Source organism: Anopheles coluzzii, chromosome 3, assembly GCF_943734685.1.
Source record: "Anopheles coluzzii chromosome 3, AcolN3, whole genome shotgun sequence".
Taxonomy (NCBI): domain Eukaryota; kingdom Metazoa; phylum Arthropoda; class Insecta; order Diptera; family Culicidae; genus Anopheles; species Anopheles coluzzii.
This window is the reverse complement of record NC_064671.1, coordinates 67,940,759-67,964,655: the sequence shown is the minus strand read 5'-3', so window position 1 is coordinate 67,964,655 and position 23,897 is coordinate 67,940,759. Positions and strand designations below refer to the sequence as shown.

The window sequence follows — 23,897 nt, the reverse complement described above, 5'->3', positions numbered from 1 at the left end:
TTATGTCACCTTCAATGCCTATTTGCTAACCCATCTGACTGGTCAATAGGCGATGGCATTTATTGCTCATTATGCAAACAGTGTGTGAAGAAGTCGGTTGACCGCGCACCTGTCACCCGGTAATCCTCATAATTAATTCATGACCGAAAGATTTGCTTTTACATGCGCTGTTTGGTCAAATAATTATTTCCTTCACGTACCATTCATAAGACCCAACTTTCCTGAAGGAAGTTTCTGTGGAATTGGCATTTGAGAAAACATCCTCCCGTCGTCTGTTTTCTAACACAACACACACACACGCACTGAGCATACGGTGTGTTAAGGCAAATAGTACATTCCCACCCTTCACAGCCCGTTTCGTGCCTCAAAATCGTCCGAATAGGTGATGAAATTGAAATGATTTCATCATCGGAAGGCATACTACACCATGCCTCCAAACCAAAAACCACCAGAAATAGTTGTGCGTTTATTTTGTGATGAATGCGTGATGAAACTTCACTTCATCACACTGACAGGGTCCGGCAGCAAATAAACAAAACGGACCACACGAGATTTTGATCGATCCGATTTGATCTGGTGTCTTTCATCATTTTATTGTGATATGGTGTTTTGTTGCAGTAGGATGAGGTTTGAGGTGGAATTGCTGTGGTGTCGGAAAAATACAAAGGCTAGCAAAGGAAGCTAGGATTGGGAAAGCAATTCCCAGACAAGTGGAGAGTTTTTTTTATGTTTAATGCTATTTTGACGCCTTTATCATTACTACTATTTTTAAGGACGTTATTCATAATTTCCTATCACTTGATTCATATTTTTCATATATTACATATATCATATACATAAAAAAGGAAAGGAAAGGAAGGCGGGGTAAAGGGAATTTGTCTGGTAAAATTTTCTTGTTTAACTGCCGAAAATCCACTACTAAACCAGTGGCGGATTTAGGGTGTTGGGGGCCCTAAGCAGTCAAAGGAGTTGAGGCCCCCTGTTGGTGTCGAGCGAGGGGGGGGGGGGGGGGGGGTAATATTACAATTGGCTTTGAATCAAACTCACCGTAATGGTTTGCTGGGGGGGGGGGGGGATTCTCGAGATCGACATCTGCCTTAATCCGGTGTCCGGTGAAATTAATAAAATATTCTCTTTGAATGCGTTGGTCGTTAACTCGTTAATAAAATCAAAGTCATAAGACCATGTATTGAATTGCCTTGTCATAGCTAGTAATGGCTCATTATATCCATATAAAGTACGCCTGCTCTCATCAACAAGCAAGTTACGAGAGCGAAGAGATCTCGAAGGCACGTAGATGAAGAACAAATGCACATTTGTTTACCTTAAAACGGTGCTCGAGTGTCTGTAGGCCAAGCAGAAAGTAACGTGAGCGATAACTTGGCATGGTTGTGAGTCCTCTGAAATGGTCGCATTTTAAACCAAGTCTTGTAAACTTCCGTTGTATTACCTCTATTGTGTTAATCATCGTAGTGTGTAAACGAAGTAGCCGCGTGTAATCGAAGTAGTCTTTAATAGATTTAGGAACGATCGTTTCATTACAAGTTAGTCGCAAATAAACCATTGACGAGAACGGTCGCATAAAAGAGAAACTTGTTAAAATAAATAACTTCCAAAGTATTTCAAAGAACAGAGTTCCTTTAGGTTATGGGCTCCTCTGTAAAGGAAGGTGCTGGCATTCCCCAGCTGAATGGAACGAACTACGGAAAATGGCGTTTTCGAGTTCGTTTGTTCTTGGAAGCTTCGGAAGTTTGGGAGGCGCTCGAAGAAGACGTGCCTGAGGCGGTCGGAGAACCGCGGAACAAGTTTTTGCGAATGGACCGGAAGGCAAAATCCTTGCTGGTTGGATTTGATGGAGACGATTGTCTAGCCATAGTCGAAGAAAAGGGAACAGCCAAGGAAATGTGGAAAGCCCTTGAAGACACTTTTGCGAAGAAGTCGGGGGCAAGCCAGACGATCTTGCGCAAACGACTGGCCACGTTACGCATGAAGGAAGGGTGTTCTATGCGAAGTCATTTTGCCGAATTCGACGAGCTAGTGCGACAGTTGAAAAATGCAGGTGCGAAAATGGAAGAGAACGATTTGGTATCGCAACTTTTTTTAACGTTGCCGGATAGCTACGATCCTCTTGTGACAGCCCTTGAAAATATCCAAGATAAAGACCTCTCATTAGAAATGGTGAAACATCGGTTACTAGGAGAAGAGTCTAAGCGAGTCGACAGGGTGGACTACTATGTCGAAGAAAATTCAACCACTTTTATCGGTGGAAGTAATCAGATGAAGAAATTCAAAGGAAGATGTTACCGGTGTGGAAAATTAGGCCACATGCAAAAGGATTGCCGATCCAAGATGGAAAACAGAAATGCTAACTCTGTTGTGGCAGGCAAAACTGTGAGTTTCATGGTGAAACCTCAGTGTGAAGTGGAAGAAAAAGAGCAAGCAATACATTCATTTGTAATCGATTCCGGATGCAGTGACCACTTCATCAACAACATCAAATACCTTCAAAACATTCGAAAATTGAAAGAACCGTTTATCGTTGATGTTGCCAAAGATGGTGTAACTTTAGTCGGAGAATACGAAGGTACCGTGCGTGGAAAAACGAAAGAAGGCGTTATTTTAGAAATGAAGAATGTTATTTATTTACCTGAGTTGAGAAGTAACTTAGTTTCAGTAAAGAAAATGACGCATGCTGGAATCGATGTGCTTTTCACTCGTGAAGATGGCTTTGAAAAAGCCCTAATGAAGCTAGAGAAGGATGTAATTGGCGTTGCTCATATGAAACAAAATCTTTATGAGCTAGAGTTGCAGTTAGAAACGAGACGATCTGCAAATATGTGTATGACAGCGGTGAGTACACAAAGCCTCGTAATGAATATTTTCGATTTCAAGCTACAGGCATGGTGATGCAAAACTGTATGGTAGACGGTCGCGATCGAAAATCAACACATTTTTGCGACGCATGCCGAGAACCATATAAAAAAAAATCAAGAATTGGCCTTTATCTCATTGGATAACGACACTTGTGGTTCTGAAAATCGAGATGTAAAATTCCCTTTTCATGAACAGCGGGACAATGACCGTTTTCAGCAAGAGGGGGAAATGGTCGGAAAAGATAATGCTGCCAACGGTTTGCAAGTGCATCAAAAGTTAGTCGATATTGAAGAGAATAATGAGGAATATTTTGAAATATTAAGCGATAAAGGAATACGTGAAAAAGAAAATGGCGAAAGGGAAGAACTGATAACTTCAAAACTCAGCGCAAACGTAAGTCATTATAATTGTGAAATTAGGAAGAAAGCTATCAAAGGTGAATCGTTAACATCAAGGCCTAGCAATACGGCCTTTTTGGACCGTTACTCCTGAATAAAAAAAAAACATCAAGGCCTGATTTTAAAGTAGCATTTCTTCATGGAAAACTGCCTGAAGCTCCTCCTGGTTTGTTGAGGCAATTCTTGGGCTTGTTACAGGATGTTGGATTGAAAGTAATGACATTGATTCGAACCCTTCCGAAGCTACATACCAATAAAGCATTAGAAGCTGGTTGATTGAAAGTCTTGAGGAAGAAACTTGGGATGAACGATCGAGAGGGGGTGTAAACGAAGTAGCCGCGTGTAATCGAAGTAGTCTTTAATAGATTTAGGAACGATCGTTTCATTACAAGTTAGTCGCAAATAAACCATTGACGAGAACGGTCGCATAAAAGAGAAACTTGTTAAAATAAAAAACTTCCAAAGTATTGCAAAGAACAGAGTTCCTTTAAAGTGCAATTCGGGAACCGAAGTACTGAGCAGTACTTCAACCCCGTGCGCACAAGACAAGTAAACAACGACATAAGACTTAAGACATGGCTTCTTCATTGGCACAACAACCGTTGCCTGTCAAGGCCTGCCTCTAACCACTAGTGAAGGGACCTTGGCTTTCAATGACTTATTGTTACCGTAGCAGGATAGTCAGTCCTACGTATGGGAACACGGTCTATTCGGGGCTTGTACCCATGACGGGCATGTTGTTAAGTCGTACGAGTTGACGACTGTACCACCAGACCGGCCCATGACTACATTATCGGAATTGTCGAAAGATAAAACCTAGCATCTTATATGCCTTGTTAACAGTGTTGTCAACGTGTAAACGGAAATTTAAACTAGAGTCCAGTGTAACGCCTAGATCACAAATTTCTTAACGACGATCTAACACACTGCCTAACAACGAATTACGAATTATACTTGATCGTTTTTTCAAGTCTATGAAACGATATAGTAAAAAAGCAAGGGCTAGCTCGATTACATTTGTAGACACCATGTACCAAACACCAAGTATGAGTTTCTTCGTCCATGGGGCCCCTATTGGGCACAAAAGTTCTCGATGAGACTACTGTACACATTGTTGTATATGCTGGAATTACCATCCACGGGGCCCCTAAATAGACGAGGTCCCCCGCTGTCGCTCATTCCGTGTACCGTTAAATCCGCCACTGTACTAAATGCCCTCCTAAACCCTCCATAATCCCGTGCTGCCTTAATTTTTAATTTTTAATTTTTAATTTTTAATTTTTAATTTTTAATTTTTAATTTTTAATTTTTAATTTTTAATTTTTAATTTTTAAATTTTAGATTCTAATTTTTAGAGAATTTTTAGAAAAAAATTTTTTTCTCAAATTTTTGATAATTCGTGTTAATTTTTGTTAGGTTAGGAACATAGGTAATAAGTATTATTTAAGCATTTGTGTAACCAAAAGGTAGACAAATAAATATGAATATGAATATGAATATGAATATGAAATGCCATTTCTTCTTGCCTTCAACTGATTTCTTCGGTACTAATAGTATCGGTGAATTACTTTCCGCATCCACATCCTATTACTTTCCACATCCTGGTACATACATAAACTAATTCTTAGCCAATTGCAACAAATGTTCATTCAATATCGGATACTAACAGCTGATGTTGTTCGAGATTATAGAACAACAAATTAGAACTTCCCTTTTGGAAATTACTCCGCCGCCAGTCTTCCCCAGAATGTTTGAGGGTCTTGTCAATAGGCCTATCCAATTTTTCCACCATACCAACGTTCAACTTTTAGGTCTTTGTAATCCCATAAAATCTCAAATATATTCCTGAACGATGTCATATAAATCTACTTTTTGTCGATAAAAATTGTCCGAGTCTGGGCAAGATATTGGGTTTCGTGAAGAGCCTCATCGACGTCTAGCGAGTAAAAGCATAAGGCAAATGGCTGCTATTTTGACCGGTGCTCCATTTCTCGCAGATTTCGAAGCTTTCTCTTGTTTCTGGATTTTATGTTGTTTAGCTTGTGAATTTTACCAATTTTGCATATTTTATATGTTATTTTTTGTTCTATTCTTGCAATCTCTATTTTCCTGCCTGGATATTTTTCTTATGCTTTTTTATTTTGGTTCCATTGTCCTACATTTTTTCCATAAAAAAGCACCAAAAACTTTCGTTTCACATTTGGTAAAGCATGATTTATCCAAAATAAAGATTATGTTATACAAAACCGTAAATGATTCGTCCAAACAAGATATAGGAACAGATCTTCGAATTGAAGAGTTATACAGAAATAAAAAAAATGAATCAAATCAGAAGCTCAGAATATAAAAAAATAAATTAAAATTAGTTCAGCGAACATGATAAACAGTAAAATTAATACATGGGAATGATAAGTAAAATGTTTTGACGATTTTTCAAAAACAAATATTAAAAGCTATAAAACATTCAACCAACGACAATAAATGAAAAGAAGAGGTGTTTTTGATTCACTAGAACTTATTCTATCTGATACAGTTGGCACACTTTTTCCTATCTCTGTGACATGCGTTATGCGATGTGTGTATAAAGAATATGGCTCGAGATCATATATTTGACGAGCAAAGAAGGTGTGTCAGATAAAATGAAAAAAGTTGTAGTGGAATGAATGTTTTCTCTAGTAAATATATCAATCCTTCATCAATGATTTAATCTTTTTCGCTTTGTATACTGCCCATTGGCTCTTGTTTATCCTTAAGTGAAACCCGTTTCGTTCTTACAAACAATTCCAAAGTAGTTGATATTTACTGCGGCAAATCATTCACAGTCGTCAACACACAACAGTGTGCCCTATGGGGCACCATTCCCTCCCAAAAAACACACTCACAAAATCTCTCCCCAAGTCACGGTGACATCACATCCGAGCTGTATCACAGGAAGCAAAAATATTGCCCCAGGAATAGTACACAACGCAAGGAGGAGAAAAAAACCCAAAATCTATAAGAAAAACCTCGATATTATAAACGATGAGATCAGCTACCTTTCGCTCTCAGGGAAGCATCAAGATGTTCTCGCCGTTTCTTCCCTGACTCGTTTTTGTGCCAAAAAACCATGTCAAATACCGCCAACACACACACACAAATTCGGTCCATGGAATGGCCGTCACCGGTGGCAATGCTCTCAAAATAAAAATTCATCCCTCGCACACTATCTACACACTATTAGCAGCCCTCTATTAGCAGCAGTTTCCCTCGGCTCGAGGACGTAGGAGAGCACGAGGCCGTACAGATTTTGCTTCCCGCGCTCAATGTCAAAGTCAATGTGCGGCGCTCGCCCTCGCGGCAACCGGCAACACGTGTGGCGCGTGAAGCCTTTTATCGGGAAAATCTCGGGAAGTCGCGCCAAAAAGTGAACATAGTGCGCCATGTGCTGTTTTGGGGCGGCACTACTACTAGCTCCTGGCACTACCGCAGCGCAGCGCATTGAATGTGTTCATTTTTAGAACTCCACCAAACGGCCATCCACCAGCTATATACTGCTGCCGATGACGTGATCGATAAAAGTGAACTCCAAAAACAAGCGCCAATGGATGTGAAACCTTGCAGCCACACACACAAAGAAATATCATATAGTTAAGTAAACTGTATGACAAATAATGTTTAGATAAGGGAGTCTCGCTCCGCTTGCGTCACTATTTTAATGCTCTGTTATTCTACAACACATGGGACCCGCAAACCCGGTTGATTTTCACGTGTCCTTCACAATTGTCTGATTTAACCAAACAGCGATGTCAAATACTGACCCGCTAGTCCATCATTTACTAATTTCTGATGTCTTGTTTTTAACGACGCATCCTTGAAAACATAACTAAACATTCTTCACCGTTAGTGCTTAATATTCCACAACTCCTTTTTAATTTCCAACTGTCACGCGTGCACAACAGGCAACGTCCGAACGTCTCATAAACACTAAACAATCTGTTGGTAACGCCGCAGACGTTTCGCTTCACGCGCTCATAACATGTGGAAAAATGTACCATAAATTTGCCACCAAGAATGTGTGATCGTGTGCGATCTTCCCGTACCGAAGACACACCGATCGGTGGATAGAGGAAGAGGAGGAGGCAGAGGAGGAAGTCAGTAGAAAATCATTTTCTACCTCAACATCATTGGCATTCCTGCGATATGACGTGCTGAAAGTTATAGCGTCAATAAACACTCATTCGCCCGAACGTTGCGTTTCTCTTTTTGTTCGAACCATTCGTCGGTAACATAAATACTAATCCGTATCAGTTGGTAAAAGACCGGGGATTTATACTTTTTCTAAAAGGTTATCTTAAAGGTCCACTTTCGCTTGGGATGCTTAGAAATTGAGCATTAAGCACGTATGATCCATTTGGGTAGAACTAATGCAATTAAAATAGGTACAGTACGGTGCGGTTGAAGCTCAGAGGTGTCAAACCCAATAGAACAACTAACAATATTTCATTTTTATATTGATACAGATTTGTCTTATGAAATAATTTTAACAGTAGTTAAGTATTCTTTCATTGCGAATGATCAGCAAATGGTGAAAAATGGCAAAAGTTAGAATGATCCAATTTCAAAATGATAAATACAAAAGCTTTTAAAACGTGATTGTGCGTTAGATGAGATCACCGGATCAGTCATAGTTTGATGGTTACGAAATTTAAATTACAAAGTAATTATAATTTCTATGAATGAAGGCGAGGATAAGGGTAACTTTTATAATATTCTAACAGGTAATAAAGATGATTATAATCGAAATGAGTTCTAGGGAAGGGGTTTTGTCAGATCACTTTCGAATACTTTTTGTTACCGAATTGCATGGTGCCCAACTTATAAGGATTTTTAAATTTGACATCTTATTGAGCAAATTACAATGAATTGCATCACCAAATGCCAAATCAATTGTCTTTGTTGGAAAACATTTAAAACTATAGAAAATGGATTATTATTGATTTTTTTTGTCTCAGTATAAATCCTAGTTTATTCGATACAAGGTTTAACAGCCCAACTGACGACATGGTCATGACAATTGTGTCCTAGAATAGACAACACAGCACCATGGTGTAGTGTACGTGACATGCTACACTGCGAGAAATTTAAATAGCTCCAGCATGTTTTTTTTTAAATAATTGTGGATTTAGAGGCAGAATTTGTAAACATTTTTAATTATCCTGCCAACTCAAGTATCTGTTTAAAACGTTGTTGAACTATCTTCACGGTCGTAATATACCTCTACCATAAACTTCTTTGCATTATACCTTATTTTTGTACTCCAGATGCTGCAAGTAGACCCATACTGGTCGTGTAACGAAATAAATAATTTCTATCTTTCTTATTTTTGAATAACTTCACTTTTTTATGCATAATAAACGAAACTGAATCATAACCTCAACGAAATCCTGCAAAAAAATAACAGAAAGCTATTTTCGCGGTGGTGCTATTCTTATTTTGGACCTATTTTGCGGAAAATTTCTGCAAAATTGAAACAAATCACATTGAAATATTGAAGAAATGTGCTTGAAAGGAGTAAAAGATTCTTTTAACATTCTGAACAAAGAAAATCTTGCTCGATATGGTAAATTCAGAATTATTGCTAAATAACAAGGTGGTGCTATTTGAATTTCGGGTTGTATACGATGGCTATTTCAAGAGACGATTGTTATATTGATTTGAGTAGTTGTTAGTTTTGCTGGTAAACCCTGTAAAACAAATGTGTAAAGAATCTTAAGAATAAAAGCTTATCATGCATTCTTTAGCATTTATTAAAGTCATTTGATTAAATAAAACACATTTTACTTGATTTGACCTGTTTGAGCCGGTCTCTTGATACAGTTTTCAAGGCATAAGGCCTAACATTATGCCCAGCACACGGCAAGACTGACTATCTTGCAATGGGTTAAGCGGATATTTACAGCGAAAGATAACCAACCCCATTGGTGGCTTGCGGCAAGCCTGATATCTTGCATCTGATAATGAAATAAAAATAGCGTTCGGTTTAATAAGCCGAACCGCCTGTGTTTGACACCTCTGAACATATTAACAAATTTGTATGTGAAATGATTAAATTTCAATGTATAAAAGATTTAGACAATAAAGTATGAACTAGGGAATATAATATATAAAAGTGCACTTACAAAAATATCTAACACATAGAAAATTAGGGTATAGCGAGAATAAATAACTGGTAACATCAAGAAACACCGTCAAAACCAAAAAACTAAAATACATGAAACAAATCCTAATCAACAGGCCTTATCAATTCCCCGGTCTCTCTACCTACGCCACTAAACATTACATCATACCATCAATTAGCCTTCGGAACTGACCCTCGCCATCATCCCGACTCGAGACTCGGACACTGAACATTGCCCTCCTTTGACCAACGCACCACATCCAATCCAAAAGCCGGCTATATTCATTCATCAAAAAGCAATCGCAAAGCAGAGAGCAAACACCCGTCCCATCTACGCATGCTTATAAATATGCGTATGCTTGAAAAGCAGAAATTTAATCTGCTCAAATACTGCTGAACTCCCACCACCACTATCACATGCTCGACCAGGGCGAAGCCGGACAAGTGCGTCGCGCACTATAATCGTTCATAAAAGAAACGAACCTCCCTGGAGCGATAGGAAGCCGCGTCAGAGGCAGCTAACTCTGCTCATGACGCAGTATTATTTTGTAATTAAAAGAATAGGAAAAAAAGAAATTAAACAAAGCTCTCGAAACGTTCCACGTGACAGTTAAGTATGATCTCACATTGCTCAGGTATCCACGTGACAGTTAAGTATCATCTCACATTGCTCAGGTTACCTACCCCCCCAAGTGGAGAACACTCCTGGATATACTCTCAAGTTAGCAATACCGTTTCTCTGCCGGTTGAAAACGTAGAACGCACACTCATCCAGCTTTGCAAACGTATTGCCTGTCGACCTGGTTTTGAGCGCGCGTTGCGAACTTCCAGCAGCGACGCTGCACGTTAGTACCAACCGCGCACTAAACCGTGATAGAGGTCGTACACTGGTGCGCTAACGCAGCACACAGTAGCACACGCGTCTGTGTCTCACATCTCCGGTTGACACATTTACCGTGTCCGGAGGAGGGAAATCAGTGCCCACAGAAACAATCGATTCCAACTCTAAACCCACTGGCCGGTAGCGAACTCCAGCGAACCGTGAGCGTTCTACAGTTTGTGTCTGGGACACCTTACCTGGGACACGGTGTACATTACAGAGCCGCGCGCGTTTGACAGGTCTCAGACAGGGCCAAAAAGGTGTCTTTTCAACCATGATCTTCCCAACCGTGGACGCCTTCCAGAGCTATCTCTGGCTGGTGCTGGTTTGTGTGGTGCTATATTTGGTCTGGTTTCTCGCTACAACCGGCACACGCTACTGGCAGTGTGTCCCACGGGTGCCGTACATCAAGGGCCGCCCGCTGGTGGGCAACTTCCTCGACGCGTTACTGATGCGAAAATCCGTGTTCGATCTAATGGACGAGCTGTACGTGGACGAGCGGGTACGGGACAATGCACTGTTTGGCATCAGCAAGCTGCTCACGCCCACCCTCGTGCTGCGCGATCCGGAACTGATCAAGCAGATACTAATAAAAGATGCAGCGTTCTTTTGCAATCGGTAAGGGTGCAACGACAGGGTGGCAGGGAAGTGCACGTGCATGGTTTAATTGTTTCGATTATCTCTCGCGGCGTATTTGCAGCTCCATGTCCACCGATCAACATGGCGATCCGATCGGGTACTACAACTTGCTGATGATTAAAAATCCACCCTGGAAGCAGCTCCGGTCTTACCTAACACCGTCGCTTAGCCTGAGCAAAATCAAACAGATGTACCCGCTGCTCGATCAGGTAAGCTCATTAGCATGTGTGAGGGTCTTTGTTTGGGACTGGGGTTTTTAAATATTGGCTTAGGAATCTATCGGTATGTTCAATTGATACATCAAGGTTGTATAAAAATAGTAAATTGGTATAAACGTTACAGTCTCTTTTATAGTGCTCAATTTTTGTTTAAAGAATGACGAATTCATTATATAAAGCACTGTATTAAAACTCGAATGGATGCTAAATACTAAAACAAATAGTAGAACGCTGCGCAGTGCCTAATTGATCTTGAATCATTTCGCTGATTGAATCGTTTCAGCGATCATGACTGTTGCTTTTACCAGAGGCATATTCTAAATAACGAAAAACTAACATAGCAGAAGATGTGATATCAACTGCGGCTCTATGGACAATTGGTCGAATGTCGGTAGTACATTAAACTTGGTCGTGTGTACCTACACAAATTGCACATTGTAGGCATGACTAATTGCGGGCACAACATTAAAATGGGTACCGATGACGTAATGATGCTTACTTTTTGTGTTCTCTCGCGTAGCCACAACAATTGAATAATTAAGATTATCCTTCAAGAGATCAGCTTTTTGAAGGTCACTAATGTCTCTAATGGAGATCACACAGGACTTTAAATATGAAGCTAATGCTTAGCATGAATTAGCAGTCTGCTTGAATAGCGCTCGACCCAATAACTGGTAGGATGTTCAGTTCTAGCACCGATATAAGTTTGCGATAAGTTTCAGCATTTGCGTAGAATTGATATCAGCATCATGACCGAGATGAAATCAAGATAACCTCCAGCACCGCGATATGATTAGTATTAGTTCCGGGATAAATCGGGATAAATTCCAGAGCAATAATCGATTCGGAATCATATTCAATACATTATAATGTTTGAAATCATCTCCATGGCCATGGCATAAGTATTGTATCTGAGGTTCCCAGGATCATGATCAGGATCAGGTTTTAATGCAATCGGAATGTGTTACACGACTAGCACAATCAGGATCAATTCCAGGATAGTTATGGATCAGTTCCATGTACAATTCGGAATAGGGCACAGGATGGCAAGTCGATTCGGATTGTTCGGGTCAGATTGGTTATTAAAAGATCCCGGATCCCAGTTCCACGTCCGGCATAGGTATTGCAACAATTCCAGAATCGGGAGAGACTTGGAGTCAGTCATGGTCAATTCGAGATTCGGGATGAGTTCAGGATAGCTTTCATATGATCTTCTGGAGTAGCACGACAGTTCAAAAGAAGTTCCAAAATATTTCAAGACATTTTCCGGAACAGTAGTCGGATCTGATTTTGATTTGTAATTTAAGAACATTTAACGATTCTAGAGCAGTTTCACAACTGGAATAGATCTTGTATCAGTTCCAGAATAGGAAAAATTGTGTAAAGAGTAATCCTGTAACCTATTCAAACAAACGAGTGTGGGTTATTACCGTTTAAAACTACGCTGATTAGTTCTTCAAGACTCATATATCCCAAACTGCTTGCTCTCTTATCGATTTTTACTTGGGCGATCATGTATTTGATGCTTGCATGCTGTAAAAATATAAAACTAAGTCTCCATTCAACTCAACATAAATTGCGTGTCTTTATCAACTATTTTACCACGCTATGATTATTACTTCCTAAGCGATTATAACCAAACCTTCTCTCCTCAAAAATATCTCATGACTCAAATCTCGCACCCACAAGCGCGCAAAGTTCAACCCTCGTTTTTCCCACCCCAAAGACCGTTCAATTGCAGACAAACAAGGTGAATCCGGTCAGGTCGTCAGCGGTGGATTAGATTAGAATGATAAGCAATCGTATTGGTCCGCGAAGCAAGATAGCGGCCACGTGTGCTCGAATGCATTTAAGATTTTGGAACTGTTCAACCGTTTCCCTTTGATAGTAGACCCAGTGTTAAGAGCTCACTGTTGGCATGCATCCTTCCATGCGAGTCAACAAACACAATGGCTGGTGGCCGAATTTGGAGCGTTATCAGTGAACCAATCGGTCCGCTGTGTACGCACAAGAAATAATCACTTTCCTGTTGCATTATTGTATCGTTGGATTATTTTAGCGCGTGCACGCTGTCTCTTGGCTGCCGTAGTCAGTATTTATCAGTATCCCGTAGCAGGCAGCAATCATGTCGCTCGAAGTGGTTGATCTTTTGTACACGGTAGCCCTGCTGCTGCTCCTTTACCTCGGCTGGCGCAAGCAAACCTACTGGACTCGGGCCGGCGTACCGTACATACCGGAGATTCCCATCATCGGCAACTTTGCCACGATCTTCCTGCAGCGCCACTCGAGTTTTGAGTACATCGAGCACATCTACCACCATGCCCGAACGCGTACGAGTGACTTTTTCGGCGTTAACATCTTCACCCGGCCTGCGCTGGTGCTGCGTAGCCCCGAGCTTATAAAGCGGCTCACGTGTACCGATGCGCAGCGCTTCATTAATCGGCAGATGTGTACCGATCCGTTTCACGACGCGATCGGGTACTTCAATCTGATCATGATTCGCGAACCGCTGTGGAAGCAGTTGCGCGGCTTTCTGTCGCCCTCGGTTACCAGTGCCAAGCTGAAGCGAATGCAGCCCCTTATTGAGCAGGTGTTTACAGAAAATCTTGCCCTTCTTCGTTTCTACTTCAAGTGCTAATCTCTAGAAACTAATCGCGTTGGTCACTACTTTCCAGGTCGGTGCAGACATGATGGCGTCACTCGACGCCCTACCCGTACTGCGACCCAATGTGCGCGAGACGGAGTTTAAGGAGCTTTGCGCCCGGTTCACCACCGACGTGATCGCGAGCACGTTCTTCGGCATGCAGGCCAACTGTCTGAAGGATGAGCAGTCCGAGTTCCGGTACTATGGGCGGAAGATCTTCGACTACGGACCGGGGCGCGGCCTGACGATGGCATCGTTCTTCTTTCTGCCCGAGCTGGTGCCTTATTTGCGGCTGAAGCTTTTCCCCCGCGACACGGAAGCATTTCTTAAGGCGATTATCGAGCAGGAGATCGCACGGCGCGAGCAGACCGGCGAAAGTCGGGGCGATTTTATCGACTCAATGATTGCGCTGAAAAACAATAATGCCACGCTCGGTGTGAACGAGAAGATACGTAAGTTGAGGGAGCGTCTTAAAGTCCCTTAAAATATGATTAATATAGTCTGGATCTCCTCTTCTGCAGCACTCAAAGGAGACATACTTGTGGCACAAGCTGCCACCTTCTATATGGCCAGCTTTGAAACGACCTCCTCGGTGCTATCGTTCGCCCTCTACGAATTGACGAGAAATGTAAGTAAATGAAACATGTTTGAAATTATTTTTTAATAATTTCTAATTCAACGTAATTATAGCCTCACGTCCAAGAAAGGTTGCGCGAAGAGATACGCGACATTATTGTCAAATATGGACGCGAAATTCCGTACGAAGCGTACGCGAACGAGATGCCGTACCTCGGTATGGTCATCTCGGAAACGAACCGTCTCTATCCGGTGCTTGCCTTCATCGAGCGACAGTGTACCCTGCCGGAGGGAAGCACCGGGTACAAGCTGGAACCGTTGCACGATTACGTTATCCCTAACGGTATGCCCATTATGATTCCAATTTATGCCATCCATCGTGATCCAAAGGTAACCAAAAAAAACTATGAAAACAATATACCAATTCTCTACTAACTTCCGGATGCTTTTCTCGCATTAGTATTTCCCCAACCCGACCGTGTTCGATCCGGAGCGCTTTGCGAAGGAAAACCTGGACCAGATACAGCCCTGCACCTACATGCCGTTCGGCGTTGGACCACGCACCTGTCTGGGGTCACATTTTGGGACGTTGCAGATCAAAATTGCCCTGCTAAAGCTGCTCTCCCAGTATCGCATCGAGCGTTCGCCCTCCACGCCCGAGGTGCTAACTTACCGCAAGAACGCGTTCACGCTCAACTCCAACGAAGGGCTGTACGCGGCGCTGGTTGAGGATGCGATGTGAAATATATACAACAACCGGACCAACACAAACAGTCATTTTCGGCGTGGTTTTTGCGATGCCACTCGGAAGCGGCTTCTATTTTAAAGCTATTAACGCGTAGCACCGTGGTGACACGACCGGTTCGAACAGTTGCACCAGAAAGCTGCGGTCGTGTCCGCACTCCCGCAGGTACAGTAGCCGATCGAGCAGGATGAGCGTCTCCACGACCGGCGCAAACTGTTGCCTTATCAGGTAGAACACTTTCAGCTGCTCCAGCTGGGCGCTAAAGCGCTCCTCCAGCTCCTGTAGGCTGTCGTCCGTAATCGTTACTCGCTGCTCCAGCCCTAACCTCCTTACGGATCGGCGCACATAGTCCACAAACCCGTCGCACTTGAGCCGCCCGACTTGGTGGGACTTTTTCTCGCCACACTCCAGCAACACCACCTGCAGCAGGGCCCGATAGCCAAGCTTATCGCTTGGGTTCTCCCTATTGGTGCAGGCACGTTCAATCGATTCCGCCGCCAAATTGCGCGCATTGCGTCCGAGGTAAAAGCTCTTACCCTGCAGGTATTTGCTCATGGGAAACCCATAGCCCGGGTTGTCGGACACTTTCGTCGGATTGTAGAACTCGTCCACCACGAACTGCTCCTGCATCAGATGGTAACAGCAGCCAACGTTGCAGATTCCCTTGATGGTGGGATTTTCGTGAAACAGGCGCAGACAGTTCGGGCCAAGGTTGCCGCACGTGTGCAAACCGCACAGACAGAACGTGCTGTGATGGCCGCCGGGGAAGTATTCTTGGGCCAGCTCAATCAGGTTGGTGTTGAAATCAATCAGCTGCGTTGCCGTGCGGTACAGCGTGTCCAGTGAGCCCTGTTGCAGCAGGTTGGTAAAATGCTCATCCTCTTCGAGGTTCGATTTTTGCACGGCTTTTGGTATTTTGGTCTGAAGAAACAGAGGAAAATGAGTTATTTTTGTCATTCCTAGACCAATCTATCAACCTTACCTTGAGTCGCTCTCGGCGCTTTTCCGCATTGCTCGTGTTTTCTTCGTTACAATCCACTCCAAGCACCTTGATGCCGTGCTCCAGCGCAATCCGCGAGGAAAGATATCCCTTCCCATCGCCCGCGTCAATCACCAAAATGTCCTCCAGGCTCGTGTCGGGTTGGGTCGCTGCCATACCGTTGCAAAGGGACGCCACGACGGCTGCAGCTACCTCCACCTCGTGACACTTCTTCACGTTCATCAGTTCCGTCATTTTCAGCCGCGTTTCCCTCCGACAGTCCGACAGCGCATCCATAAACTCGTCCAGCGTGAGGGCCGTTCCCCGAGCTTCCGCTCCTCCGAGACGGAACTGGCGTGTGTTTTTGATAAATTCCCGCACCGCCGGAAAGCAACCACCATCACGCTCCTCCCCGACAAACGATGGCGTAAACTGGCCCCAAAATATATCCTTTGCCTGCAAGTAATCGGACACGGTGCGCAGTTCGCTCTGCATCGCCACCGGCACGAACCGCTTCCAGTGCTGCTCGGTCAGATAGTCCACCATGTGGCAGTTGACGAACGGGAGATTGGGCTGCAGGAAGCGCACGATCGTGTCCACCTGCTGCCTGATACGCTCCATCTTCGCCAGCGACGGGTTAAAACGAAAGCCCATTCGTTTGCGTGTACTTGTAGGGCAGCTTCAGCAGTGCGCAGAGCCGCCGGTACGTGTTCCGGATGCGCTGCAAATCGTGCAGCAAATCAACGGCCGGATCGTTCTCGCGGGGATACTTTCCCAGCGCCGCCAGCAGCTCCTGTACCAGCGCGTGTGCCTTTTCGTTCGCTGCCGTCTCCGACTGGGAGGCAATCTCCGTCACGATTGTGTGATAAAAGCCGATTTCTCGTCCAATTTCCGAACCCTTCTTGTGGCCGTAATCTTCCGCCTCCTGTACGGACCGTTCCTGCCGCCCGTCCGCTAGCCCGTGGTGAAAGTGTTCCTCGATGATGCGCTCCTCGGTGAGAAAAATGTCCTCAAACACATCGTTTATATCACCGTTCTCTTCGCTCGTCATAGTTTTGTGCACGAAACCCGCTGCAATCACTTGGAAAAACTGCCGGACTGCATGGTGGCAGCGGAAAACAAAATGTAAACAAAACGACACGCCGGTTGGCTGTCAAACTGAGTTGGATAGTGGTCGCTTGTCGCTCAGGGCGCAGAGATAAAATTAACCTAAACAAATAAGTTTTTTTGCGACTTTTTCAATACTACTTTCACGATTTTGTAGAATAACAAATGTTCTTAAAAAGAGAATGTAAATAATCATTAAGAAACAAAAAAAAGTGTTCAACTGTTATACCGTCAACCGCGCACAGTGAGCGCTCCTCCGTTCGCTGTCACTTTTTTTCGACATTCCAGAAATTACCAGCTGTCAAATAGCAACCCCTTCTCCCCTCCTTCCCATCGCAGGCTGTGTGTGTGTTTTTCTGTTTTGTGCAAAACCGCATCCAAAATCGATCGACCGCTCGCCATCGTGTGTGCCATCGAAAACAAATCGCGTTGTAATTTGTGTGCATTTCTCCCTCCCCCGAGGTGGCAAAAGTGCAAGACAACTGCATTCAGCGTGCAACGATCCCGATCTATCCTGTGTCAATTGTGTGTGTGTGTGTGTGTGTGTCTCTCTCTCTCTCTGTATGCCCACACTAATCAAGCCCCCGCATCATTGCTATCGAAAAGTGATAAGGCAAGGTGTGTGTGTGCACCAGCCAATCCCGCGGAGAGGAATGCTGGTAGTGTGGTGCGCTGAAAATTGATAAAATTAAGCTGACTAACGGCAAACCCGACATCGCAATCAATTTGAAAAGTGAAACCGAGCTCGCTTGAGTGGCTGCAATTAACATAAGTCTCAGGCAAACCGGGGAATCCAAAGTCCGATCCCGACAACGCACCGAAAGAGAACAGAACTGAACCTCCTCAAAAAAATGACAAAATACTATGAAAGTGAAACCGTGTACAACTACTCCTGGGAGCAGGTCACACAGGGCTTCTGGAACCGATACCCGAACCCGTTCAGGTAAGGCTCACCCCATCATTCAGGGCTGGCGTGACGTCAGGAAGCTGTTGTAATATTACATCGCCTTGGCTAAGTCTCGTTTTAGCGTCCCTAGAAGGGCGGAAAATTTGTCAGCTTGTCAAAAAATAGCTGCAGTTTCGGTTGCTCTAGTTACCCTTTCGGGTGGCCAATGTGCCGCCAACTGCTTGTGTATGCGTGTGTGTTGTCCGCGCAACTGCAAGTGATTTTTGCGGTTGCTTGGATGCCCACCGCTCGCGCCAAGACAGATACATTCACTGCCCATGCCAATTATGTAATGCGCACACTGAGATTGCTACGACCATGCCTCTCCGGCACATGTGTAAATGTGCGGCACTTTCTCGCCGGTTGAACACGTTTTAATTCTGCTCCTTTACGTTCTATTTTTATGTAACCCGGCCTCCCCACCACCTCCATCGCATGCCGGCACGCGCGCACACACACACAACCATCTCGTTATCTGCGCCGGATGCATCGCGCACACACCACACGTACGCACACACAACACGCGACAGCTCGCACGTACTCTCCGAGGACACGGTCTGCCGGGAGGTGCGGAATGGGAAGCTGCACAGCAAGCGGCTCCTCACCAAGACGAACCACGTGCCGAAGTGGGGCGAGCGCTTCTTCAAGGCAAAGTCGGTCAACATCGTGGAGGAGTCGGTGGTCGATCCGAACGAGCGAACGCTCGTCACGTACACGCGTAACATTGGCTTCAACAAAATAATGGTAATATTGACACTTTTGCATTTAGAAATTAGAACACATTCTTTAAGCAAACACTTCCGCTCCTCTCTTTTCCAGAGTGTGGTGGAAAAGGTGGTCTACAAATCGCTCCCGGACCAGCCGGGCAAAACCATCGCCATCCGGTCGGCGTGGATCGATTCGTCCGTGTACGGCTTCGGTACCGCCATTCGCGCGTTCGGGCTGGAGCGGTTCAAGAAGAATTGCGCCAAAACGGTGAGCGGCTTCAACTACGTCCTGCAGCACATGTTCCCGAACAATCCGGTCGCGCTGGCAGCGGCCGCCGCCGCTGCCGCCAGCCAGGCCTCCAAGGCCCAGAAGCTGCGCGAAGCGGCCAAACACGCGTCGGACCACATGAAGGCGCAGGCAGAACATTTGGTACAGAACCTGTCCGTCAAGGGCTAGGAAGGAGGGGACACACACGGGGGGAGGATACCATGCATCAATTCCAACGGTAACGGAGCAGTCCCCCAGGTACACAAGTTGATGCCGTAGGTTTGATTTTAAGTCTTTGGTGTGGGGTTTTGTTCGGTACCGGGTTTTGTTACCCAAAAAAAGAGCTGTGGTTAGTACGTTAGAGAGAGGGAGAGAGAAGCAGAAAGAGAGCGAGAGATAGGAAATAGGAAAAGTTTTTAAAACAGCCGTTTCAAAAGTAGTTATTCCCATCTTCGATCCGCGGACGTAAAGCCAACGCAAAGCAGGTCGTGTTCCACATCTCAGCAGTATTGTCATGCGTGTGTGGCCTTGTTGGAAAGCATGCCCCATGACCCCCCGGTATACCACAAAGTCCCATGAAAAAAAGCCACAAAACCTACACAAAATGCCGGCAGGGCCGCCGCCCGTCCAAAGAGCCCGTTGAATTGTGCAATTTCCAAACGATTGGTTAATCATTCCACGTGATTGTGTGCGCATTGTGTGCCCCGGGAAGAACGGCACTCGACGATCTCATTTGCGCTTGAGATCACTTCTCGCTTAGCGCGGATCGCACGAAGTAGGTTGCTTGCTGCTGTTACTGCTGCTTCTGCTGCCGCTAAGCTGCTACTACTAGCAACCAGAACAAAAAACAGACGTTTGATAGTGTTTATTGTTAATCCATTAGTCTCTACTGTTCAAAAACCGAAGGGGCAGCGATCGAGCGGAGGAGGCGACAGCAGTTGTGCGCGAAAGATGGTAATACTGACTTGAATTCTCCCGGGAGGAAAGCAAACGAGAGACAGGGTAGATTATACATTTGGAATAGCGCGAATAGGACGTAAACTAGAATATTCAATTGTACGCTACTTTAAACATAACTGGAATAAATCCATCCTTAAACGAATATCCCTTTAAGAGCGATTTATGAATGTATAATGAAGAATGATGACAAACGCCTTTTTTAAAGTCAATTGTCCTTTACCGTTTGGTTCCAAAATGCTGGAAAATCTGAATTGCGAAAAAAATATAAAAAGAATAACTTTTGGGAAACGGTCAATAAATCGTGATACAGATTCCTTGAACTGCCCTGTAATATTGCTAACGGAACCACTATTAAGTAATTCTTTACCAAAACGTTGTTTTGAATACACTACCTCGAACGCATGGAAGTTCTCCGTTGGGCCAAATTCACAAAAAAGCGGAACGGGGTCCAAACGATTCCATAAAATGTCGGAACCAGATCCAAAGGGTAGGTTCAATTACTCCCGCCGGAACCACCCGGAATCGCCCGGAATCGTCTGGAATCGTCTGGAATGGTCTGGAATCGCCCGGAATCGTCCCTAAAATTTTTAGAGTGTCGATGGAACCTCTTATTATACTGGCAACAAAAGGCCTTTTATAATGCTCGTTTCATCGGTAGGGAGGCACGTAACTCCGATCACTCCATAGTAGTTTCTGAAATGAAATCGAATCGGAATCGGATCACTCCCGACGATTCCGACGATTCCAGACGATTCTAAACGATTAAGAACGATCCCGAAAGATTCAGACGATTCCGGACGATTCCAAACGATTCCAGACGATTTCGACGGAGCTAGCGATTCCATTTCACTGGAGTCGGAATCGGAATAAAAAAACCTGCCCAGACCGGAGCGGAACTGTGGGTGCAATCCGAAAAACCAATCTCTAGTGCATACAAGTTCGGTAGGAGCATATGAGGTCGTTCATACGGCAAAAGTGATAAAAATGTTCTATTCTAAAAAAAATCTATTTTTATTTATCACATTCGCCGTTTGTGAATCAACCCAACTATAAAGTGCAAACTCCCTAATTAGCACGAATTTTTACCAGGGAGGTCATACTGTTGAACGCGTATGCATCTACCAAACCTACTGAACCTACCGAACTCGTTGCACCCACTGGTAGGAATCGCATATGCCTTGGCGAACCTATCGAACCTACCGAACTCGTTACATCCGACTCCAGGTCGATCCGTTAGTGGAGTCGTATAACCCATCACTAAAAATGAGTTGTAAAGCGTATCGAGCAGTCGCTTCAAGGTAAGTCACTTATCAAATGTCCATCTATCTTGGAGGTCTTGGAGATAAGGTGTAGGATACGCGTTAACAATTTGGAATCGTGCCATCACAAAGGAACCTTACAATAGAACTAAAACAAATGACGGCCAAAGCATCATTTCACTTCTACCACACGACGAATTCCAATGGTTTTTCGTTTTATTCGGAAACATTTCACTTCGATTGTTCTTCACTTACTTGCTAATGCTGCTTTTTTAGAAAAATGCGCGTCAAGCGTTGCCCTCCTCCTCCTTTTCCTCCTTCTCCTCCCCACGACAACACTTGCCTACGAGAGAAAACGAATAATAGGTAAAACAGCAAAACAAAAAAAGTACCCACCCTATCCTTAAAGTTCTCCCTCTCCTTCCTCCCCCCCCCCCCCCCCTCTACTGTTTCTTGAAGCTCTTTAGAATCGGGTAGATGTTTTCGAACGCGTCGTAAATCTCCTGCCGCACCTTAGCCCCCGTCAGCACCACCTTGCCGGACACGAAAATGAGCAAGACGATACGCGGCTTCACCATACGGTATATCAGTCCGGGGAACAGTTCCGGCTCGTACGAGCTGAACCGACCGTGCGTTAGCACCAACCCTTCCAGCCGAATCGGAAACCGCACGTCACAGCTGCCCACCATGTTCTGTACCTTAAAGTCAAGGAATTTGGCCTAAAAAGGGAGAGAGGAAATTAAGCTAAATTGGTCCAAGGCCACAATTGGTGTCATCCTTCGCAATGCGTACCGTAAAGCCAAGCTTCTGTATGATACGCGCGTACTTTCGCGCCGCCAGTCGCGAATCGTCCTCACTCTTCGCGCCCGTGCACACCATCTTGCCGGAGGAGAAAATCAGCGCGGTCGTGCGCGGCTCCCGGATGCGCATGATGACCGCAGCGAAACGCTTCGGATTGTACTCGGCGTTACGGGCGTGCAGGGCAATCTTTTTGAGATCGAGCTTGCAGCTCAGGTTCACCGTCGAGACGATGTTTTGCAGCTGCGGCAGGATGGCCGGTTCGCTCGGCGTCATCGGTGTCATCGGGGTGGCGGGACCCATCGTCTGGTGGATGTTGACGCTGCCGATGTTTTCCGGATCCCGCACGCTGCCCCCGCTGCCGCTCTGCGGGTGGCTCGGTGTTGCTGCCGCCTTCGATTCCGTCATCGGCACCATCGGTGACATGAGACTTTGCTGGGGGGCAGAAAAAGAAAGGATTAGAACGGACTTTAGCAGCAAACAAGAAACCACCAAATCCAATCCGCTTACCGGTGTCTGTGGTTGAATCATGTTCTGCGGGGTGGAGAAGCTGGGCGCGTACGTGTGCATGCTCTTGCCGGACGTCGAACCGATGGCCGGCATTGTGTAGTTGCTCGAGCTAAGGCCACCCATCGGTGTCATGTGTGGCATCGACTGTTGCTGCTGGTAGGCGTGGGGCAGAATCTGCTGATCCTCCTCCGGCTGGTGCAGCGGCGTCCCGATGCTGGGGATCGAAAATCCCGGACTCGGCAGCATCTGGTCCATGGCTGGTGGCTGGCAAAGGTCTCGGTAGCGTGTAAACAAGCGATGCAAACAAACCTTCCAACCGCTACGAATAGGCACAACGCGACGCTGTGGCGCTTTTCGAATAGATGCCTTGTGCCGTTTGGGGTTGACGCGTTTGCCGATCCAGTACACACAAATTACTATACGAAAATGCCGGGAATATGGTGCGAAATCAACAGAAACAGCCAATTCGCGTCCAAAGTGTTGTTTCTTGTTGGCTTGTTTTGGCTAACACTCGTTTGACAGATTGGCTGTAGGACAGAATTTGACGCGTATGACAGTTTCGATTTCTGAGCGCGCATAGTGGGAAAATGTTCGAACTTTGGCCAAATTCGAAATTTGATTTAGAAACCGTTGCGAATTGAACGTTATTTTTTAACACAACATAGATAGTCATTTTTATGGAAGAAAATGTATCAAATCATCTACGTAATGCCAACATAGCATGATTATAGGATTTATTGTGGCCATTTCTAAACGTATAAACTAAGAAATAGCTGTACCACGTGTTCAACATGTAGTTTTCTAAATGTAGCGCGAATTAAATGAATTCAAAATATTTATGTTCAAAAATGCACATACAGATTTCATCCTACTTACCCAACATTATTCATTTTCTTTCTTTCTTTCTTTAGCTTACCTTTACGACCACCACAAGCACAATTAAATAAATAAAACTCGTGTTATAGTGTTCACCAAAGAAAAACTTTACTCCCTCTGCAACAAGGATTTCCGACACAAAGTACAAAAGAGAGTTTTACACAATAAATATATGGCAACCGATCAACGACGCGATCAATCGAAAACTGGGATTGGCTTTAAAAATGGAAACACGCGAGACGCTCCACCTCACTTGCGCGAGTCAACGTTCTGTTTCTGAGTTGTTGGTTGTTCTGTTTTGTTTTACAGTTTTTCAAAAAAAGAAACGTTTTAATATATTTTGCTTTGTTTAAAGC

At 44.5% G+C, this 23,897-nt stretch overlaps 5 protein-coding genes across 6 annotated transcripts; 2 read left to right on the top strand and 3 right to left on the bottom strand.

The window, feature by feature from the left end:
* Positions 1-10,253: 10,253 nt before the first annotated feature.
* On the top strand, positions 10,254-15,163 carry LOC120955299 (probable cytochrome P450 6g2). Of its 2 annotated transcripts, none has more exons than XM_040376024.2 (6): positions 10,254-10,927; positions 11,010-11,157; positions 13,842-14,262; positions 14,332-14,438; positions 14,501-14,776; positions 14,847-15,163. In XM_040376024.2, exons 1-6 carry the CDS (start codon positions 10,584-10,586, stop codon positions 15,126-15,128), a joined length of 1,578 nt encoding a protein of 525 aa, XP_040231958.2. In that variant the 5' UTR covers positions 10,254-10,583; the 3' UTR covers positions 15,129-15,163. The 2 variants fall into 2 exon arrangements, with proteins under 2 accessions (XP_040231958.2, XP_040231959.2); XM_040376025.2 differs by lacking the exon at positions 10,254-10,927 and adding an exon at positions 13,226-13,756 and having other exon boundaries at positions 11,061-11,157.
* A 9-nt stretch (positions 15,164-15,172) lies between these two features.
* Positions 15,173-16,731, bottom strand: LOC120955300 (probable methyltransferase-like protein 25). Its single transcript, XM_040376026.2, has 2 exons — positions 16,114-16,731; positions 15,173-16,052 (listed from the first exon to the last, which is right to left on the bottom strand). The coding sequence occupies exons 1-2, from the start codon at positions 16,729-16,731 to the stop codon at positions 15,204-15,206; spliced, it is 1,467 nt and encodes a 488-aa protein (XP_040231960.2). The 3' UTR covers positions 15,173-15,203.
* A 5-nt stretch (positions 16,732-16,736) lies between these two features.
* LOC120955302 (protein LTO1 homolog) lies at positions 16,737-17,414 on the bottom strand. The gene has a single exon (XM_040376028.2). It carries the CDS (start codon positions 17,159-17,161, stop codon positions 16,748-16,750), a length of 414 nt encoding a protein of 137 aa, XP_040231962.2. The 5' UTR covers positions 17,162-17,414; the 3' UTR covers positions 16,737-16,747.
* A 145-nt stretch (positions 17,415-17,559) lies between these two features.
* Positions 17,560-20,240, top strand: LOC120955301 (protein preli-like). Its single transcript, XM_040376027.2, has 3 exons — positions 17,560-18,160; positions 18,694-18,907; positions 18,983-20,240. Exons 1-3 carry the CDS (start codon positions 18,069-18,071, stop codon positions 19,325-19,327), a joined length of 651 nt encoding a protein of 216 aa, XP_040231961.1. The 5' UTR covers positions 17,560-18,068; the 3' UTR covers positions 19,328-20,240.
* Positions 20,241-21,532: 1,292 nt separating this feature from the next.
* On the bottom strand, positions 21,533-23,179 carry LOC120958590 (uncharacterized). The gene is made up of 3 exons (XM_040381497.2): positions 22,666-23,179; positions 22,150-22,590; positions 21,533-22,076 (listed from the first exon to the last, which is right to left on the bottom strand). The coding sequence occupies exons 1-3, from the start codon at positions 22,918-22,920 to the stop codon at positions 21,801-21,803; spliced, it is 972 nt and encodes a 323-aa protein (XP_040237431.1). The 5' UTR covers positions 22,921-23,179; the 3' UTR covers positions 21,533-21,800.
* Positions 23,180-23,897: the final 718 nt, after the last annotated feature.